The sequence below is a fragment of the Borostomias antarcticus genome (assembly GCF_949987555.1).
Source record: "Borostomias antarcticus genome assembly, chromosome: 15".
In the NCBI taxonomy this organism is placed as follows: domain Eukaryota; kingdom Metazoa; phylum Chordata; class Actinopteri; order Stomiiformes; family Stomiidae; genus Borostomias; species Borostomias antarcticus.
The window spans coordinates 2,954,571-2,977,070 of NC_140248.1; the positions used below are offsets into that span (position 1 = coordinate 2,954,571).

Here is a 22,500-nt window from a genome sequence, read left to right on the forward strand (position 1 = left end):
AACAGCCTGTTTTTGGGCTGTCCTTGGAATGTTCCACCCCACCCCACCCCCCCACAGCCCGGCTGTTGAGCCGTTCCACCTCCTCCAGCCCAGGGACCGATATAACCACACCTCAGCCACCTGGTAATGGTGTCTGTGGTCGTTTCTGATGAGCATGCATGAGCATTGTTTTGTACACAATGGAATTGGTCTATGGTGACCGGATACTGTAGAGGAACCCCCAACTATGCATCAACACACACTCTCGCACACACACAAACTCACACACACTCTCGCACACACACAAACTCACACACACTCTAGCCCCTCCTGCCCACGCCGCCCCGGTCCGCCCGGAACGCTGTACTTGCTGTCATGGCTCCAGTCATGGCTACAGGCTCTGCCCGTCGTCCTGATGACCCCGTCATCAGTCGCCTATGCGAGGAGTGCCTCGGGTTACCATGGGCACAGGAGCCTGACCACAACGGGGTTGACCTGTCCAGATGAACGCTGCGGGGGCCCTAGGTCAGCTGGAGGGATGGACAGGGTGGCGATGACTGAGAAGGGAGATCCTCAAGGAGAGCGTAGCACAGACGTAGGCATTAAAATCAAACGGAACGCGCTGCGATCACCCCATGTGTTCATTGGGGATTTGTGAAGGTCTAAATAGGAAACAGCAGCTCTATAGGCAAAGCCACACTGACATAATGAGAGTGATGTGAATCTACCTGAAGAGCTGTGTTTAAGGCTACAGGGGAGTAATCACTCAGCAATGCTCTGAAGGATTCCTCCTCCAGCAGAGATTAGGGGCAGACAAACAGATCTATTCCAGCTCATCTCTGGAGAGGGGGGCCTCTTCTGGATTCCCCACTTCACAGCTTCAGACTACACTGCTGATTTGTTGGTTTCCTACAAGGGAACTGACACAAGAGTGGTGGGTAAGATATTAGGATTTTTGACACACACACCCAGAAAAAGGTTTTATATCAGTAGTGATGAAGTCTGTTTAACAAATCCTTAGTGAGAAGGAGTGCTTTGTCTTACTATAATTCCAGGACCAATCTCTCTGCTCTGCCTTAATCTCTCTCGACCTCTGTATTTCTGTCTGTATTTTGATCATCTCAAGAACCGGGCACTGTATGAAGTAGGCTAGGTGTATTGCTCAAGACTCAAGGAAGTGCAGTGTTGAGTGTGAAGTTGTTTGGATGAGCATCTCTTGAGAAAGCTCCAACTAATCGTCCCGTTCCGAACAGGTGTTCAGGTTGTAGCAGATTATTGACATGACAAATATTGTAAAGACCAAACTGTGAGACCATCTCACTGACTGGGATGTTGGTGATGCCTGATAAAGATCTGGCAGGCCAGAGACATCCTGCTCTCCTCTACCCAGTGACTCATCAATGGAAGGTCACACAGGGGGGAACGTGCTTCGTTTAGACTGTTTCCTGTCAAACTCACAGTAAACCTGACAAAACCCTTTTAGCAAGGACTGGTTCTTTGAAATAGGACCTTGCAAACCATTAACTCTTTCTCTCCTCGCCATCGTCCTCCTCTCTTCCCCCCTGGGGTAATAAATCCATGGCGCAACATTCCTGAAGCCAAATGGGCCCAACAGAGACTCACACAGTGAGAAAAAGACACTCACACAGTGAAACAAATTATTTGTCTTGTTTCTTTAATAAAGTGCAATTACTTTCTCCCAACTATGTGATGAAACCACCATGAGAACTAGCCCTGGGAATAGAGTATGGGCATTGATGCATTGTATTTGTAACCAAGTGTTATGTGTTATAAATAGCTGGTTCTATGCTGCTAAGTCAACCTAGCATTGTTTGGTATCAATCTGAAGCAAAAATCATGAATCAGTTGATTATGTATGTTGGGGAAATGTAATATCATGTTGAAACCATAGCAGGGATATTTGATGTTTCCAGACTCTTCTAGAAATGGACAGAAACAGGATATTTTTTGAATAATAGGAATTTATTCATATACATTGAAAAGTAGTTGATGTGTAGGCATGAAGATGAAACGATACACTGCCATTCAACAATCCATAATAATTAGCCTACATGGTTAAGTTTGGGTGTTTTCAGTCAACGTTGGCGTTGACCGCTTCTAGCTTCTATATCGAATGGCCGACTGGTGTAGATGGATAGCCTAATGTTAGAGAGATAAATGTAGGCTATGGTTGTTAATAAAGCTAACAATGATGTTGTAAAATGCATGCAGCACTGCCAATCTGAATGATTGATTCATTACTACCATGGATCGGTATTGGGATTGATCAAGGGCGAGTGTGAATTAGCAGCCACAAACTCAGCGGGTTATCCGAGATGCGGTAGCAGCGGCCAAAGCTCCTGCTGGAGGGGAGGGAAGCTTTTCAACTCGCCTGTCACTGGCTCCCTGGAGGAATTTAGCCTGGCTGCAATAACGTTATCGCGAACGGAATGAATACCATCTACTAGCAAACAAAACATGTTCAGCTATAATTGACCTGTTAAAACTAAGATGCCTGGATAAAAAAAATAATGTCTCCAATGGAGATATTTGACAAAAACAGGTTAATATGCAAACCGGTTTTCATTGATAACTCAAAGCGGGGAAAGCCGGGAACGTGCGTCTACATTTCACATAAACGTGAACCTGTTTGTGGACGTGCGTAGGCCAGAAAAGCACAACTGCGCAAGTACAAAAGGCACCGGAAATAGTCAAATGATGTCAAATTTGCCAAGATGGAGCGGTTCAATTGGGCTTCACTTTAGATTTCGAATCCTGGGGGCCTGGATGCCCCATACAAGTTGATTAAATGTATTAAATACATATTCCTTCATATTTGTGATGTCATAAATTATACCTATTCATTGTCATATTTCCATAGTTCTAACCCTTAGACTGCTACAAGGTACTAGAACCCAAGGAAGTGCAGCCAGAGGGCACTGTGGGAAGTTTCTGCGCTTCTGCACGCAGCAATACCAGAGACCAAGCAATCGGTCCGTTCAGAACACGCACAACGGGCCTGTTTGGACCTGCACTTTATAGCTAACATTAGGTAGGCAAACTGATTTCCATAAAACAGTGCAAGCTAAGCTAGCTAGCTAGCTACAGATAGCCTGTCTGACGTCACCAGAATCTCTTTAGATTAACAGATTCTGCCATGGCTAAGTACTAATGCGTTCTCTGTGACCATTTGGCTAATAGGATAAACGGTCATAAGAGCACACTATGACCAGACATTGTAAAAAAATAAAAAAAAAAGTGTCAAGCTTTGTTCAGTGGTCAGGAATCAATTCCATATTAAGCCTAGTTGACCCAAATGCTTACGTCAATGTCATCATACTATAATGGCAGAAATCTATGTATGTATGGTAGGGTTGCAAATTGTAGGCACATTCCTGAATTGATCATTGGTAATGTTCAATCAATTAATCAGCAATATCGCACACCACGTAATGTGCTCTGTGCGCAAGTTTTGAAGGGGCACTGCACTAGTTACTTTATTTAAATTTTGATTTTCTCCAAGATCTCTGGTCCAACTTCAGTTGGCACTAGTGGGTACGACTTCATGTTTGAAAAATAATCTAATTTGAACCAGAAGAGTATTTTCAGGAATATTCCATGAGAGATATGAGATTTCACGCTTTGACATTGCCTTTGAACCTCTGAGTCCAGGATAGAAAGACTAACCTGGAAGTCACTGTCTGTGGCCTAAGGCAGTACATGTGATTCACCTTCTCTGAAGCCACCTACAGAGACTACTGATGCAAACAGAACAACAGCGCTAGTTTTAATAACCTCTAACTAAGCTGGGCTCTCAGTGCTGAGTAGATCACTCACACAGATGAGCCACAATGGAGTGGCAGTGGCATATCCATGCCTGGCACCGCCCACCTGCAGGTGACACTCCTCCTCCATGTTGGCTTTAAAGACGTGGTCACCATCCCAGCGTGTGCGGACGAGACGAACAGCACTTGTGGGCCGAGCAGCTGTGTATCATCGGAGGCTTTTCTCCTCTGTGGGTTGTGATTAATGACGGTGGGTTAAGACGTTACATGAGAGCTGCTGATCGTGAGAGCGCTCGGTCGGAAAGTTGTGATTGGATCTAGACTGATCGAATGCTTTTTCCAATGCTTTTTCTGTAAACCTCTTAATTGGGCTAAATGATTTCAGAGACAACTTAGGCTAATTGATGGTATGTGCTGCATCAAGGTAATGGTTCAAAGGAAATCAGTTTTTAAGGACAAAGGCAAAATTGATTGGGTTTGACCACAGAATCTTCTTCTGAATGCATGTGTACACATGCAGGGCATATTGCTCCAGAGGACCAACCAACCTTGTGCTTAACATAGGGCTGCCCGCTCGACTGCCGAGTCAAAGTATCAGTCGGAGACCCTTAAATATATATGTAATATATATAATATATATATATATATATATATATATATACATATATACATATGTATAATATATAAATACACGGTAGCTAACATTTTAGGGGGACTAGGGCTGGCTAACGTTGCTTATGCACCTGAAGTTAGTTACTTACGCGTCGAGGAGAAGAAAAGCGAGATCCGAGTCGCTTTTGATGCCCAAAGTACTGTAGCTCCAACCTCTCTCCAGATAGTAAACCAGCCCAATATTGATTTGTGTACGTGATCTTCTTTTGTCTGACTCTTTTTTTAGCCGCAGACCGTGGTGTCTTTGCTCCCGGACTATAACTTCTCTCAGCCATGTTCAGCTAACGTTAGCTATATAGGCCTATTCCCAACGGCCATGTCTCAAACGTCCATCAAGATGACGCTGCCCCTCTTATATACGGTGCCGTTCAGGGGGTGGGGCTCAGCGCCGGGCCGGCTTCGCTCATAATAAAAATAAATTCTGCATTTGCTCCAGAGGCACTACACCGTTGGCTATATTTTCTGTACAGATAGTTATGGCTCCCCTGGACCTATTTATTGCATATATTGGATTTTCCACTCACCTGCCTTGTGATTTATATAGGACAGGCTAATTATTTGTTTTAGATCTAGGCTGTTACTGTAGCTGTCTGTTGTGCAGTAAACGGCACTTAAGACATATATGATATAGCGGAGGGAAAAAGGCAGGAAATCCTTCTCCCCTCGCTGTGCGCCTAGCCTACTGTGCGCCAGCAATCTCATGGATTTCCCAATCGGAATATCATAACACAAAACTGCTTTCCTAGATCAAACTTCTTGTATTAACCAAGATATCTGCAGATTTTTTTTCCCACAGACAGATTGATTTCTTACATCTTATGCTTTAGTGACTAGGGGTCGCCGCGCGAATCCACCGGAGAAAGTTGAAAAAATTGAACTTTTGCGAATGTCGCCGCGCGGCGAATCTGTGATTCGCGCCGCCCGCCGCCCAGTTCGCGCAAATTGTATTGACTTTCTATGTGAACTCGCCGCACCGCAGGAAAAATTTGCGCCCGGTGTGAACACAGCATAAGACAAACTGTTTCAATATAGAGAATTGGTACAAAGACTTTATGGACTTGTGTTCAAAGGAACAGGCTGCCCTATACCTCCAAGACCATGAGAGACACGAGGGTCACTATGGTCCCTGGAGCTTCATTAGATCCTGTCTGGACCAACCCTTAACTTGAAGCTGAACCATGGTCTTGTCATATTCTGTATACCCCCATCTATCATACTTCTCTTTCTCCATGTGGATGTTAGTACCTACATATAAGCCATCATCACATCTCTTCAACCAACCGTATATCACGACTTTTCGTTCCAGCAAAAACAAAATGTAATCTATTGAATCGCTCTACACAGAGCGGATTTCATAATTTCGCTCTGGACTGGACAAAACTTTATCCCATGTGTTTCTATGGAACGCCGACTGCCTCCCGAAAAACAACTGCCCTGCCGGGCCTGGTCCCCGGACGGGTTAGGGGTTAGGGGTTAGGGGTTAGGGTTAGGGTTAGGGTCAGGGTTAGGGTTAGGGTTAGGGGTAAGGGTTAGGGGTTAGGGTTATACGAAAATGATAAGAAAATCGTTCAGTGGAGAGCGATTCAATAGATTAATATTCGTATCCTTGGGAGCGAAAATGTGTCCTGGCTCCTTCAACAGGGGGTCAGTGATGGACAGCTGTTATAACCCCCCCCCCCTCTCTCTCTCCCTCTCTCTCTCTCTCTCCCTCTCTCCCTCCCTCCTACAGTAACTGTCCCTTCTCCCTGGCGGCAGCCCTGTCTCGCGCCACAGCCGACAGCATCCTACAGAGCGACCTCTCCCTCCACCACCTGCAGAGGTCTGTGGAGGACGGAGCAGACCTTCTCCACCGTGAGTCCCCGAGCTCTTAACACACGTGTGGGAGTGAGTGGCAGTCCATTACCTGCCATTACCTCAGGGACTAGAGCTGCACTGGCACTGAGAGGGAGAGAGTCAGAGAATTGGTCAGTTCAGAGCAAATAATAATAATAATAATAATAATAATAAACTTTATTTATAGAGCACCTTTTGTGACATAAAATGCAGCTCAAAGTGCTTTACAAAGGAGACATTAAAAACAAAAACATAAATAACAATTGAGATATAGTCAAAGTTACATGCATTATAAAAGAGACATTAAAAGCAAAACATCAATTTAGACATATTAAAATACTTAAAAAAACATAAAAGAAGTAAGATCAAATGGAATGGTATCATAAAAGACCATTTTGGCTGCTGTGCAGCACTGGGTTGGAGCCGGGCGTTTGGAGGAGGAAGAGGAAGAAGAGGAGGGGAAAATACCTGAGGGTCTCTGCCCCGGACCCTCATTATCAAACTGAGTAGTCCTTATCAAACTGAGTAGTCATATCAAACTGAGTAGTCATTATCAAACTGAGTAATCATTATCAAACTGAGTAGTCATTATCAAACTGAGTAGTCATTATCAAACTGAGTAGTCATTATCAAACTGAGTAGTCATATCAAACTGAGTAGTCATTATCAAACTGAGTAGTCATATCAAACTGAGTAGTCATTAGCATGTTTATTCTGCATCACCAAGGGGACGTCCTGTTCTTGTTGTGGCAAGTGAGAAGAAAACACTTTGGCCTTTGCTTGATCTTCTAATAAAACTTCTTAAGTTTTTCAAACTCAAACAAACTTAAATCACACATGAGGTATGTGGCAGCCTTCCTGTATGTATGTACTGTATGTATGTAAGTTAAGGCTGTCAATTGAATGTGTTAATTAGATTAATTAATTACGCAAAATGAATGAGTTAATAATTTAATAGAGAACAATTAACGCAAATTAATCACATTCATCGATTTTGTCCAGCTGTACAAGTTGCCGCGTCATGCCTGTTTTAACATTATTGAAGCGACAAACTTAATTTGGACCTGAATGACCCCATACTGTAGGCTACGTCATAGAAAAGCATCTTTGCCTTCAAACAAACTTGAAGAGGCAGATAATCACTTTGCTTTGCCCTCTAAAAGAAAAGTTTACTTTCAAAAAACTCCCAGATGGGACACTTAAGAGTGTGGTTGTTTGCATCCCATCTAAGCAGTTTTATCCTAACTTATCATCTCAATGCTAAACATGTTAATAGCTCTCAGCACCAGTAGCAAAGGCCTGAACTAAGGATATAGCCATGAGATTTGGATCTCAGACAGCAGAGTTCATGCTAGGTATTGGTGATGTAGCCTATGCGGAAGGCACAAACGTCTCAAACTCCAGATTGAAATCCATCAAGACAAAATCGTGGAGTCTATCTGCACATGTAAAGCAGGGTGAGTAAGTTAGTGGCATCCATTCTTAGAAAATAAGCCTGAGAGAATGATCTGTTAACTACTAGCTACGGGCTAATTAGCTAACGTTACTAGCTTCATACAATTTTTGTGTGGCCGCTGCTGTAAACGGATGTGTGGAGGGAGGTGTGGAGTATCGTACAGCTTGTTTTCTTATAGCATTATAGTACAGCAGCCCACAGGCCGGTTTTCTATATGTTTTAAGAACCCTTTTTTTCAACCTAATGTCTAATCTATGAACACCACGCGGGACCAGCTTGGTTTGTGAGACATCAGAGGCGTGGTCTTAAGAAATCAAGCAACCTTATTGGTTATTATTCTCCGCGTGATTGACAGGCTGGAAAGGTCTATTGAAAGATCTTCATTTGGGGGCTTTTGCCTGCAAAAAATGGATATAGGATCAATTTGCGATTAATCATTATTAATTAATTACATATCATGTATAATTACAGGTTAATTAATTACAGATCATGTAATTAATTAGATAAACTGTTCAATTCAATTCAAACCTTTACTTATGTTCGAGAGGCACTGAGGTTGCCCTCATTTACAGTGACGATGAGCGAACAATACATCAACAACAGCAACAACAAAAGGACAGACGGTAGGAAGGTATATAAAAACAGTAACTAAATGGATAGACTCAATATAAAAATAGTAAAAATGTTAAGATATACTAAAACAGTTCCAGACAGATTTAGTTTTAGTTTAGTTTTAAAAAGCGTTGGAGGGCATTCCAGGAGTGAGGGGCATTAAAAGAAGATTTGCCAATGTCAGTGTAAATCCGGGGACCCAGGTGTTGAAAGCCCTAATGTATGTATCATGGATGTATTAATAGAACTGGATACAGCCACTCCATTCACTGACCTCTATCACAAGTGAAGGCCTATTGAACCGCGCCATCTTGGCAAATGTTCGTCGTTTGACGTATGTCCGGTGCCTTTTGTACTTGCGCAGTTGTGCTTTTCTGTCCTACACGCGTCCACGAACAGGTTCACGCTCATGTGAAATGTAGACGCACGTTCCCGGCTCTCCCCGCTTTGAGTTACAGTAGCAATGAAAACCGTCTTGCATATTAACCTGTTTTTGTCAAATATATCCATTGGAGACATAATTTTTTTATCCAGGCATCTTAGTTTTAACAGGTTAAATATAACTGAACATGTTTTGTTTGCTAGTAGATGGTATTCGTTCCGTTCGCGAAAACATTATTGCAGCCAGGCTAAATTCCTCCAGGGAGCCAGTGACAGGCGAGTTGAAAAGGGCCGTCTACATTTCACATGAGCGTGAACCTGTTCGTTGACGCGCGAGTAGGCCACAAAAGCACAACTGCGCAAGTACCAAAGGCACTGGACATACGTCAAACGACGAACATTTGCCAAGATGGCGCGGTTCAATAGGCCTTCACTTTTGAGTTCGAACCCTGGGGGCTTGGTATGCATCATCTTCCATCTGCTTCATGCATGACAAACCTGTCTGGGGTGTGAAACGTGTTTTGGCTCGTCTTCCTAATTGCAGAGTAACTGCGGCTGTGATCAATCAGTGGCCAATCAATCTGACTGGGTGTACTGTAGTCCTAGTCGGGGATTGGGTGGGGTTGCCAACAGCAACGTCTCTGATTGGTGGAGGGGAACGGGATGAGGACAGAATTCAACATACAATTTGAGTTACTGTGTTTAATTCAGAAAAATGTCACACTACATCTACTGTACCATGTCAGTGAAAAGTCATTCTTTACACGAACATTAGAGATGTTGCAGTGAATATGAGGAGCATGGCTGGCTTTAGATAGCTTTAACTAAAAAAAAAAAAAGGATACATTTAACAGCTTATTTACACCATAGGAATCCTGGATAAACATTTTAGTAGGCCTACATACTGTGGAATGAGTTGTGAGCCTCTGGACTGAGCATGGATTCGCTGATTGACTGAATTGATTGGATTGAACACAGGTGGGACTGATGTGAGCAGAATAAAGACTGGTCAGATGAAGACATGCAAACCAGATGAACAGTAACAGAACGTACTCCAGATCAGGAGCAGCTTGGCCTGGTCTAGCTTGGCCTGGTCTAGCTTGGCCTGGCCTGGTCTAGCTTGGCCTGGCCTGGTCTAGCTTGAAGCTGCACTAAGCATTTTCTACAACTACAAGGGTGACAAACTAACATTTTAAATGTACAACAAAGGCTTAGTTCACAATTCTTCGTCTTAATGCTCAATTACGATTTTTTACACAGATCAGATTATTTTGTTTAGCTGTTCACATGACTTTTTAAATGTAACCTATATTTGAGCTATATTTGACCCCCGTGTGAACAGCCCACGGCCCTGAACAGACCCGCATGCGCAGAAGAACAATAACAAAGACGTCAGGACGTCACGCGCAGCGCACTGTTTACGGAAGTAACATTAACGTTACAACCACAACTGAAGTTAGCCTTTACTATGGATTGATTTTCAAGTATTTGTACAGTGGAAGCCGGCGACGGTATGAGCAAATGGTAACGAGAAGAAGGATGAGGATCGTCTTGTGACGTGCCCTATGCCGCACAAGCACACCACAGAGGAACGCTTCACGAATTTGCAAGTGACCGCTCTAGAGACGTAAAAGTAGCATTAAACACGACATGACTGTTCAGACGGCGGGCGCGTTGCAAAACATCAGACAGGTATCCGATATAATACCACCTCAAAGCGATCCAGGTTGGATTAAAAAAAAAAATCTGATTTCATGTGACTTGCGCTGTTCACACGGTCATGAAAAAATCAGACCTGAGTCGCATGTAGGCAAAAAGATCGGATTTGGGTCACATTTCACTGCCGTGCGAACAAAGCCAGAGAAACTATACTCAGATATTCGCCTAAGAACAAACAGCATAAAACCTGATAGCTAAGCTAAATGAAACTATGGGGAAGTGTGCATGAGGTAGAAGGAGGAAGAGGAGACAAATGATACATCTCTAAGGAGGCTACACACTTTAAGAATAATAAAAACATTATAAATAGGCTAAAAAATAAATATAGATGAATGCTTTTATAAAATGGCTACTAAAGAAAGACAAAACAAACTAAATTAAAAGGCAGAGGTTTACCAGTTTCCTTTAGCCGTGAGAATGGTCACTGCAGAACTGAACAATCCCAACCCATTTAGAATATAACTGAACAAGAACATTATAGTCTTGATGGAAGACTTTGACATGAATATAGACTTCATACTGTTGATAACATGGTCTTTTTCATTGCTAGAAGAAGAAGGCCTGAAGGATGAAACGTCATTCTATTAAAGGAGAATACGCATGGAGGCAGAGTAGAGACACTTGTCCTGTTTCTACTCCCAGTGATCACATCTCCCTATAGAGCGCCTGAGCAGAAGCAGGAAGAGCCGTCCCATGGGACCTTCATTCAGAATAAATGTGTACGGTGGTCAATGGCGATAAACAATTAATTTAATTTAATTAATTAATAATGAATTAATTTTGCAAGTCAACAAAGTCACAGTTTGTCATAATTACTGTAAAGCAGTTATTCCAGAATCGCATATGCATCCACAGTTCGGCTTATCTTGATGAACCGGGAGGTTAGGAAACCTAACTGCTTTTGTTTAAATAACTGGCTGAGTGAATTTTTGAATGTTGTCAGTATGGAGGGAGCTAGCTCACAGAGAGAGAGAGAGAGAGAGAGAGAGAGAGAGTGTGTGTGTGTGTGTGTGTGTGTGTGTGTGTGTGTGTGTGTGTGTGTGTGTGAGTGATGAATGGTTGTCTCGGGGGAGGAGACACCTTGGTGGGCAGTCAGGAAGGGCAAGCCTGGCATCTGGGGCACAGGGGCTGGTTGACCCAGATGCCAGGCCTAGAACAAACTCCCTCTCCATGGTTCCCTCACTCGTGAACAAGACCCCCAAATACTTGAGCTCCTTCACTTGGGGTAAGGACTCATTTCCTACTCGGAGCGGACAGACCACCGGTTTCCTGCTGAGAACCATGGCCTCAGATTTAGAAGTGCTGATTCTCATCCCAGCCGCTTCACACACAGAGAGTGCTGGAGGTCGCAGGCAGATGATGCCATCAGGACCACATCATCTGCAAATAGCAGCGATGCGATCCCCAGCTCACCGAACTACAAACCCACCTCCTCCCAGCTACGCCTCGATATCCTGTCCATGAAAATCACAAACAGGATTGGTGACAAAGCGCAGCAGAACAGAACAGATTATAATTTTCACTTTCCGTCCAAAGCTCTTTGCACAATGCTGCTAAACCTTTAAATAAACCTTAACCCAAGAGCACTGAGAAAATAATCTGTCAGAAGTTTTTCTGAACAAAGAAACACTTGGCAAGCTAACGCTAGATAAAACGTACAAGTCTAACCTAGCAGTTGAATCACCGGTCATGCTGAAAGAACCCTCGCAGTCACAAATCTGAATAAGAATCTAGATGACAAATTCATCAGTCTATCAACACCAATACCAAAGCTCCAGTCAGATGTCACAGAGTCCAGAGAACGTGTCCAGTCACTTGAAATTAGTTTTGAGAATTGAGACTTGCCATGACAGCAGGATTGACAGGCTGGAGACACTGCAGCTCCCTCAAGTCAGACAACAAATACCTGAAATCAAAGATGGATGACCTAGAATCCAGATCCCGACGTCAAAACATCAGGATTGTGGGGATCCCCGAAGGTCTCGAGGGGGGTCGACCCACTGAACTCATCACGGAGCTGATACGTCTATGCTGGGAAAAGAACACTTTGGAGCGGATTTCAAAGTTGATCGCGCCCGTCGATCCCTCACACCCAAGCCCAGGGAGGGTGGCCCACCCAGGCTATTCATTCTACCCACAATCACGGGATCCCATCTTGAGGCTGGCCAGTAAGAACCATCCCATCCACCACAACAACAAAAGGGTCTGCTTCTATCCGGGCCTAACACCGGAGACGATGCGACGCGGTTCGGGAGAAGTTTAAAGCCGCGAAGATACGCTACAGATTTCGTCCTCCAGCTCGCTTCAAGATGACCGTCGATGGCAAGACCCACACATTGTTGTGTACAGCCGCATAACAACTGTCTCTAAATCTCTAAATTGACTGTGGTCACCATGGAGCATCTAATCCAGTTCTGTGTCATATAGGCTTGTCACGGTACTCGGTACTTCGGTACTAATTCGGTACTTACATTGCTGACGGTACCTGTTTTTCCATGGTACCGAAGGTACAGTGTTTTCTATTTATTTGCCGCTTGTCTTCTTATACGCTGCTGCGTGCTGCCGTCCAATCACAGCCCACCACCCATGACAGCAGCGTAGAAGAAGAAAAGCGTTTGCTGGTGATTCATTTTGTGAAAATATGAGCCGGTTTTGAGCATAAGATTGAACATGTTTATTAGCAGCGCATTTCTATCAAAACCATGCGTTTTTGAAGACGCAACCCTCCTGCTTCTGTGAGTAGCCTACCTTTGAAATTTCTCTGCGATACTTTGAGAAGTTTTGAGTTTTAACTTTTTCAGTCATCTAGGCTACAACCCCCACGCCTTGTCCATCCCGCCCGAACTGACCGCTAGTTCAACCCAATAACGTTACGTTACTCGTTGATTAGCCTACTTAAGACTGTCACTACAAAACACTACGATGACGACCGAGTTTGGCTAGAAACAGGTAAGCACGCAAGTAGGAGAAGCCATCTATTAGCCATTTGGTAAGGATAATTCATGTAGATGATAATGTGAAAATATAAGTGATTGACATTGTGTAGGGCACTATGTATTGACACTTGGGCTGTAGGAGTGACAGCGTGAAGCATTGAAGAATCTAGGGAGAAATGTCTATAACATCTACGGAGTCTCACTGCTATGGATTTGATTTAATGTGTTTGTTTGTTTTCACGTGGACACTGTGTAGTCGATAGAGTGAGGAAGACAGCTGATGCTGCTGCTGCTGTGGCCGTTCGGGGTAGTGGGTGTCAAGAGGTCACACTTAGGCCACAGGGGGGGTCTCTCTTCTGGGGTATTAATGACACTTCTCTATGGGACACTATAAACAGACACAACTCAGACTGACAACCAATGGTGATTAAGATATCATGTTAGGGTGACAGGCGACACATCTGTATGGTCACTCCTCCACCAATCTAGCTTCACTAGGCCCTAAACGGGCAGGCCTAGGCGTGGGGGGGTGGGCCGAGAGAGCACTATTTAACGTCTCAACCAAACCTTGAGACTTCGATTTGGAAACGGTAGGCAACTCAGCCGGACAGATTCGCTGCTCCCAGCAGGCAGACACGCTGATAACACCATGCGGGGAGGGAAGTCTAAGGCCACGACTTCGCGCCACAGCCAGCAGAGAAGCAGGGAGAGAGAGAGACTAGGGAAACATCCCAGTGTTCCATGTGATTGTATCTTTGTACAATAAATCTATCATCTGTCGCCGCTTCCAATCCCGTGTTGGGTGATTTAATCAATGACTATCACAACAAGAAGGCTATTAACATCGTGGTCCATATTAGATTTGCTGCAACTCTTATCAAGGCTTACAAAAAAAAATTCACAACGCAGAGCAACAGAAGAAGAAAACCTCAAAAGCCAACAGCATGTTATGTTTTATGTTTCGGGGCTAGTAGACCCAAGTTTGGGGAGATGCCATTTGGGGAAGAACCGTGATGGGGATCTCTGTTCCTTTTTATGACCTGCGCTACAGTAGCTAGCCTCTTGCTAGCAAGTTAGCGATAGCACCAGCGTGTAGCACTGTTGACACTTGTCACGTGGTTTGTGTAAATAAACGCGTCGTCATTCGGTCGAAGCTGTGTGATGAGCGAGCAAGAACGCTACACAGTTCAGTTGAATTGCTGCTTGCGGTACTCATGCACATTGTACTTTACGCGCGTGCATGTATTACTCACACACACGCGCGTACGCCGTGGTACCGAAATTGGTACCGAGTACAGTGGAAATTTACTGGTACCGGTACCGACTACTGAATGGGTCATGGCCTTCATGAGAACTGTGTAGATTCAACTCCACAGCTCTTGTTGCTCTCGGTTACCAAAATGTTCCTCTTGTGTTTCCTACTGTTGAATAATGGGCTAAAATTAAAGGAGTGGAACAGAAGTCTGAACGTGAATGTGACACGCCTCCACGTCGTGCCTTAAAACCGTTTATACAACAGCTAGTTCCGACCGCGCATTGTGATTGGCTAAGACGCATTCCAAGCCGTGCTATAACCACAATATACCAACGGGCAAATCACCGGTAAACGTATCACTACGCTTTGATACATTGTATCATGACGTGATGTATGTACAATATGTAGGCTATTAAACTTGCGTGATACAGTGTATTCAAATCTGCGATTCACGTTCGATACACCAACTGTCACATATCCTACTTCAGGCATTCCCAAACTGTGAGGCGGGCCTCCCCTGGGGGGGGGCAAAGAAATTCAGGGGAGGCATGGAGGGATGGTTAGAAAAAAAAAAAAAGTTAAACTTTTTTTATTTTTTAAAGGTCAGAAAATCAAAATAAATAATGGGAGAGATGTATACTAAATTGGTGGATAGTGCAGAGAGAGCCCCCCCCCCCGCAGGCATGAATGTATTGTGTGAAAACGTCATAACATTAACTAGCAACAGGTGCCACCGAGCTAACTAACTAACTAACTAACGTAGCTGTGTAACGTTATGGGCTAGCTAACGCTGCCTTGCAAAGTGGACAAATTTGGGGGGTTGGGGGGGTGCGGGTGTGTCACTGTTTTCAGAGGGGAGGCCCACATTGATGGAGTTTGGGAACCCATGGATAGTGTTACGGTGAAGTTTAACATTATGTCCAATGTCGGCGCCGCTAGCTAGCCTGCTTGCTCTGTTTACGTTGTGGACCAGTCAGCTGTAAGTTGCCTATAGCAACGGTAAACAATTGGGAACTATTTTGGATAGCGGAGGGCCGAAAGCAACACAAGTTCGCGAAATTGAACACTAAACCCATTTTTTTTTTTTTAAGATATTTAATGACAGTGCAGTGCTGTTGTATAAAAGCAATAAGACACTTGAGGTCATGCTTTACTGTGGTTATTAACAATAAACCACAGTTAAGCACTCCCTCTCGTGTCTTATTACTTAATTAACACACACCTACTCGTTGATTATCCCTTACGTTTAGTATACATATTTCAATGTCTACCGGTCTATATACCATTCATTGTACTATTTCAAGAAATTGGATTCCATCATCTCATCATTTATCTGGAATAAGTGTCAAGGATATCCAAAAATACCTATGTAAAGATAAGTTAGGTGGATTTAGCCTATCACAGTTTAATCTATTATTTGGCAGCAAACCTGAGAGCTTTGGCCCCGTTTCTTTCCTTTATTCAACTCTGAATTAAGGAACGCTTGGGAGGTAGACCCAGACACTCAAATTACCCATGATACATGGATTGATATTCTTATTACAATAGTTCCATAAATGTCAACTTATCGATTTACAATTTTAAGTTGTACAGTACATAGACTCCACTACATTAAATAAAGACTCCATGCTTTCTATCCTGATGTCTCTCCTCTGTGCAATAAGTGCAAACATGATACTGGTCCACTGGTCCATCAGCTGTGGTTCTGCCCCAAGCTCCGCTGCTCCCGGTCTCCTATATGTGATTACATATCTATAGCGTGTGGTAAAACAATAACCCCAGACCCTTTTCATAATAAAGCGTGTGGTAAAACAATAACCCCAGACCCTTTTCATAATAAAGCGTGTGGTAAAACAATAACCCCAGACCCTTTTCATATCAATAGTGTGTGGTAAAACAATAACCCCAGACCCTTTTCATATCAATAGCGTGTGGTAAAACAATAACCCCAGACCCTTTTCATAATAAAGCGTGTGGTAAAACAATAACCCCAGACCCTTTTCATATCAATAGCATGTTGTAAAACAATAACCCCAGACCCTTTTCATATCTATAGCATGTGGTAAAACAATAACCCCAGACCCTTTTCATATCTATAGCGTGTGGTAAAACAATAACCCCAGACCCTTTTCATATCTATAGTGTGTGGTAAAACAATAACCCTAGACCCTTTTCATATCTATAGCGTGTGGTAAAACAATAACCCCAGACCCTTTTCATATCTATAGTGTGTGGTAAAACAATAACCCCAGACCCTTTTCATATCTATAGCGTGTGGTAAAACAATAACCCCAGTCCCTTTTCATAATAAAGCGTGTGGTAAAACAATAACCCCAGACCCTTTTCATATCAATAGCGTGTGGTAAAACAATAACCCCAGACCCTTTTCATAATAAAGCGTGTGGTAAAACAATAACCCCAGACCCTTTTCATATCAATAGCGTGTGGTAAAACAATAACCCCAGTCCCTTTTCATAATAAAGCGTGTGGTAAAACAATAACCCCAGACCCTTTTCATATCAATAGTGTGTGGTAAAACAATAACCCCAGACCCTTTTCATATCTATAGTGTGTGGTAAAACAATAACCCCAGACCCTTTTCATATCTATAGCGTGTGGTAAAACAATAACCCCAGACCCTTTTCATATCTATAGCGTGTGGTAAAACAATAACCCCAGACCCTTTTCATATCTATAGTGTGTGGTAAAACAATAACCCCAGACCCTTTTCATATCTATAGCGTGTGGTAAAACAATAACCCCAGACCCTTTTCATATCTATAGCGTGTGGTAAAACAATAACCCCAGACCCTTTTCATATCTATAGCGTGTGGTAAAACAATAACCCCAGACCCTTTTCATATCTATAGCGTGTGGTAAAACAATAACCCCAGACCCTTTTCATATCTATAGCGTGTGGTAAAACAATAACCCCAGACCCTTTTCATATCAATAGTGTGTGGTAAAACAATAACCCCAGACCCTTTTCATATCAATAGCGTGTGGTAAAACAATAACCCCAGACCCTTTTCTTGCCATCTTTGGCTTATCTGTGAATTCTGTTCTAGATAAACACACTGTTCAGGCTATTTCACTCTGTACTCTGCTAGCAAAGCGCCTCATCCTCCAACAGTGGAAATGTGAGTTCCACCAATGGCTCAGGGAACGAGGTAATGTTATTCAGTTGGGACTAAATGAAAAACTAATTTAGGTAATGCACTCTGCCGTTTGTGTAATAAAAACCCCAGTGAAGTGGGAGTCTGTTTTTTAAGAGCATATTACTTTACAATGACGAGGATATATTAAAATGCCCAGTAACAACAGACAGTAAAAGAACAACAAAGGAGAGACAACAAAAGAAACAGTGATCAGTGAAATATGGGTGTAACACCATGGATAATAGCGTCAAGCACCATAGGTGCATAATCAGTTTGTCAAGAATCGGTTTCCAGATTTTCAGGAAGTCCTTTTCCTTATTGGCAAGTTGGTATTGAAGACCCTCCATTACCTAGTCCATGTGAATAACATTCCCAGCAAACACACAACGTCAGGGAGACGTTCAGATCATGTCTTAATAACGTCCGTCGGTCCAGAACCCCATTTGTTCGTCTGCTGGACCCCTCAATATTCAAACGTCTGGCTTGGACCCCTCTAAGACGTATGTGGACGTGCAGAACAGGTTAAATATCTGAACGTCTAAAAAAAACTTTCATTCTGGCTCCTAATTGGATGTCTTTGGACGTCCGAAAAAGACATCTAAAAGACGTCTTTTAGACGTGTCTTTGCTCAGTGGGTTACCTAGTCCATATGCTCCTGATGAAATAACGTTCAAATGCAGCTGGATTTGAAAGGTAGGCTAATGTGCTGGCTCCGCCCCTCTGCCCATGTTTTGATCGACTCAGACCACTCCCAGTGTAACCAGCAGTTAACACACAGTTCAGTCTGACTGTGCCAGTCAGCTTACCGATGCTTTCCCACTCGCCACACCCAGCTTAATACGTCAACAGAGATCCTGGACAAACAAAGAGATCTGTATTTTTAATATTGTGTATGTACTGTGATATTGTGTGCTTTTCTACTGCTGTGAAACCAATGGCCGCTCAGGACTTAAATAGTTCATGCAGAAAAATAGAAACATGCAGAATCAGAATGACCCAAAAGGGCCCTACTTACTTTTACTTCTCGGAAATTCCACCAGTGCAACAATATCACACGGAGGCTACTCTAAAACCCGCCCACAGTCATTTCTTATTTACTGGTTGGGGGAGAGAAGTTAATGTGAGAGGGCACGTAAATCCCTAACATAAATTTTTAAACTCAAAACAAAATGAATTCCCTTTCAAGGAAACAAGCTGTGAGTAAACAGACTATGAAATGTTTTTCGATGTCTGTCAACTGAACAATATGAGAGAATCCAAATGCTATTTTACACACACTCAGGCACCTAAACAGTAAAACTTAAATGCCTTTAAATCTATCCTATGAATTCTCCATCACTGTATTTACTGTAATCTAGTCATTAAATGTCATGTAGGGTCATGCAGGGTGAGGTGTTCCTATCAGTTCTAGGTCATGAGGTCAGACAATCCCTCATGGACAATTTTACTATAAACATATTTACTAGAACTTAACAGCAATGTTAGCGGGGAGAGTGAGGACAGCTGTCCAGGCGCTGACCAGGAGAGGGTCTTCAGACAAGCAGAGGGACCAGAGAGGACAGCTGACCAGGCGCTGTCCAGGAGAGGGTCTTCAGACAAGCAGAGGGACAAGAGAGGACAGCTGTCCAGGAGAGGGTCTTCAGACAAGCAGAGGGACAAGAGAGGACAGCTGACCAGGCGCTGACCAGGAGAGGGTCTTCAGACAAGCAGAGGGACAAGACAGGACAGCTGTCCAGGCGCTGACAAGGAGAGGGTCTTCAGACAAGCAGAGGGACAAGAGAGGACAGCTGACCAGGAGAGGGTCTTCAGACAAGCAGAGGGACAAGAGAGGACAGTGGACCAGGCGCTGTCCAGGAGAGGGTCTTCAGACAAGCAGAGGGACAAGAGAGGACAGCTGACCAGGAGAGGGTCTTCAGACAAGCAGAGGGACAAGACAGGACAGTGGACCAGGCGCTGACCAGGAGAGGGTCTTCAGACAAGCAGAGGGACCAGAGAGGACAGCTGTCCAGGCGCTGACCAGGAGAGGGTCTTCAGACAAGCAGAGGGACAAGACAGGACAGTGGACCAGGCGCTGTCCAGGAGAGGGTCTTCAGACAAGCAGAGGGACAAGAGAGGACAGTGGACCAGGCGCTGTCCAGGAGAGGGTCTTCACAGAAGCAGAGGGACAAGAGAGGACAGCTGACCAGGCGCTGTCCAGGAGAGGGTCTTCAGACAAGCAGAGGGACATGGCGAGGAGAGGAAAATGTCAGCTTTCGCCCCTGGGAAAACTAGCCAGAGTAATCACTTCATCATCAAGACAAGTTATTTTCTCCTCTCTCTCTCTCTCACACACACACACACACACACACATTCTTTCTGTGTACAGTTTGTCTGTTTGTGTGTGTATGTGTGTCTTTCTCTCTGAATTTAATTAGATTAAATAAATCTTTATTGTCCCCAGAGGGCAATTCTGGTGCAGCATAAAAAATGTGAGAAACCAACTATATGTACAACAGCAACAGTAATAGTAGTAATAGTAATACCTGTAGTAATAGTAGTAATAGTAATACCTGTAGTAATAGTAGTAATAGTAATAGTAGTAATAGTAATACCTGTAGTAATAGTAGTAATAGTTATACCTGTAGTAATAGTAGTAATAGTAATAGTAGTAATAGTAGTAATAGTAATACCTGTAGTAATAGTAGTAATAGTAATACCTGTAGTAATAGTAGTAATAGTAATAGTAGTAATAGCAATACCTGTAGTAATAGTAGTAATAGTTATACCTATAGTAATAGTAGTAATAGTAATAGTAGTAATAGTAATACCTGTAGTAATAGTAGTAATAGTAGTACCTGTAGTAATAGTAGTAATAGTAATAGTAGTAATAGTAATACCTGTAGTAATAGTAGTAATAGTAATAGTAGTAATAGTAATACCTGTAGTAATAGTAGTAATAGTAATAGTAGTAATAGTAATACCTGTAGTAATAGTAATACCTGTAGTAATAGTAGCAATAGTAATAGTAGTAATAGTAATACCTGTAGTAATAGTAGTAATAGTAATACCTGTAGTAATAGTAGTAATAGTAATACCTGTAGTAATAGTAGTAATAGTAATAGTTATACCTGTAGTAATAGTAGTAATAGTAATAGTAGTAATAGTAATACCTGTAGTAATAGTAGTAATAGTAATACCTGTAGTAATAGTAGTAATAGTAATAGTAGTAATAGTAATACCTGTAGTAATAGTAGTAATAGTAATACCTGTAGTAATAGTAGTAATAGTAATACCTGTAGTAATAGTAGTAATAGTAATACCTGTAGTAATAGTAGTAATAGTAATAGTAGTAATAGTAATACCTGTAGTAATAGTAGTAATAGTAATACCTGTAGTAATAGTAGTAATAGTAATAGTAGTAATAGTAATACCTGTAGTAATAGTAGTAATAGTAATACCTGTAGTAATAGTAGTAATAGTAATACCTGTAGTAATAGTAGTAATAGTAATACCTGTAGCAAACAGCAAGCTTACAAAGTCCAAAGAGTAAAAACGTGCAACTAGTGGAATATACAAGGTGCAACAAAAAAAGGTGGGCTATAATGAGTGGTTATGGCAGCCATTGCTTTAGGAAGGAAGGAGCCTGGAGCTCCTGAGCCTCGGGACACAGTACCTCGCAGAGGGTGGAGCTCCTGAGCCTCGGGACACAGTACCTCGCAGAGGGTGGACCTCCTGAGCCTCGGGACACAGTACCTCTCAGAGGGTGGCCCTCCTGAGCCTCGGGACACAGTACCTCTCAGAGGGTGGAGCTCCTGAGCCTCGGGACACAGTACCTCGCAGAGGGTGGACCTCCTGAGCCTCGGGACACAGTACCTCTCAGAGGGTGGACCTCCTGAGCCTCGGGACACAGTACCTCTCAGAGGGTGGACCTCCTGAGCCTCGGGACACAGTACCTCGCAGAGGGTGGAGCTCCTGAGCCTCGGGACACAGTACCTCACAGAGGGTGGACCTCCTGAGCCTCGGGACACAGTACCTCGCAGAGGGTGGACCTCCTGGTTCAGGGGGTGGCATGGGTCGGCCAGGATGGAGGTGGCCTTTCTGACCCGGTGTCACTGAGCTGGGACACCGCTGTGATCTGAGAGCAGGTCTTCATCTTTCTCTGGAGCTTTGTCCGGCTCCTCCTCACTTGACAATTCCCAGACCAGCAGATCAGGACAAAATTTAAAATTAATTCAATAAAAGTTCTTAAAACAGAGCTCTCAGTCTCAGTCTCTCTCTCTTTCCCTCTCTGCTCCTTCACTGTTTTACCAGAGGGTCTCCTTTGACTTGTCCTTGACTCCGACTTGTCCTTAATTCCCCTCCATCTTAGCTGGAACTGCCCTTTGTATGTCCCTTTGTCTACTATACATCTCAGAGGCCTCAATGGAAACTAGAAATGGCACTTGGAGAGCACAGACCTCCGCCCATGAATGCATTTTGTGGCTCTGTGCACTCGGCATGTGAGCAGGACATGTTTGGTATCGCTGCATTTGTTAGGTCGAGAGCTTTATGCCAGTCCAAACCCTGTGTCTGTGACCTTCCCATGTCGAGATATGGCTGTTTCAATCACCCCCCCCCCCCATTGACATGATGAATGGGGTGAGTTGTTTGCTCCTGTTCCCCCGCTTATTTGACCCTGGAGAAGTAGGCGCTCCTGAGCCTCAGTCCAGAAGAGTGAGTGGAGGTGGTGCCTCCA

At 43.5% G+C, this 22,500-nt stretch overlaps 1 protein-coding gene across 1 annotated transcript in view; it reads left to right on the forward strand.

Annotated features, from left to right (window-relative positions):
• Positions 1 to 22,500, forward strand: part of ppm1e (protein phosphatase, Mg2+/Mn2+ dependent, 1E) — a gene marked incomplete at both ends in the record, with an annotated part of 113,629 nt that overhangs the window by 72,208 nt on the left and 18,921 nt on the right. The window contains one exon of the mRNA XM_084449823.1: positions 6,166 to 6,287. Coding sequence (XP_084305949.1) covers positions 6,166 to 6,287 — 122 coding nt within the window. The remainder of the gene's footprint in view (positions 1 to 6,165; positions 6,288 to 22,500) is intronic.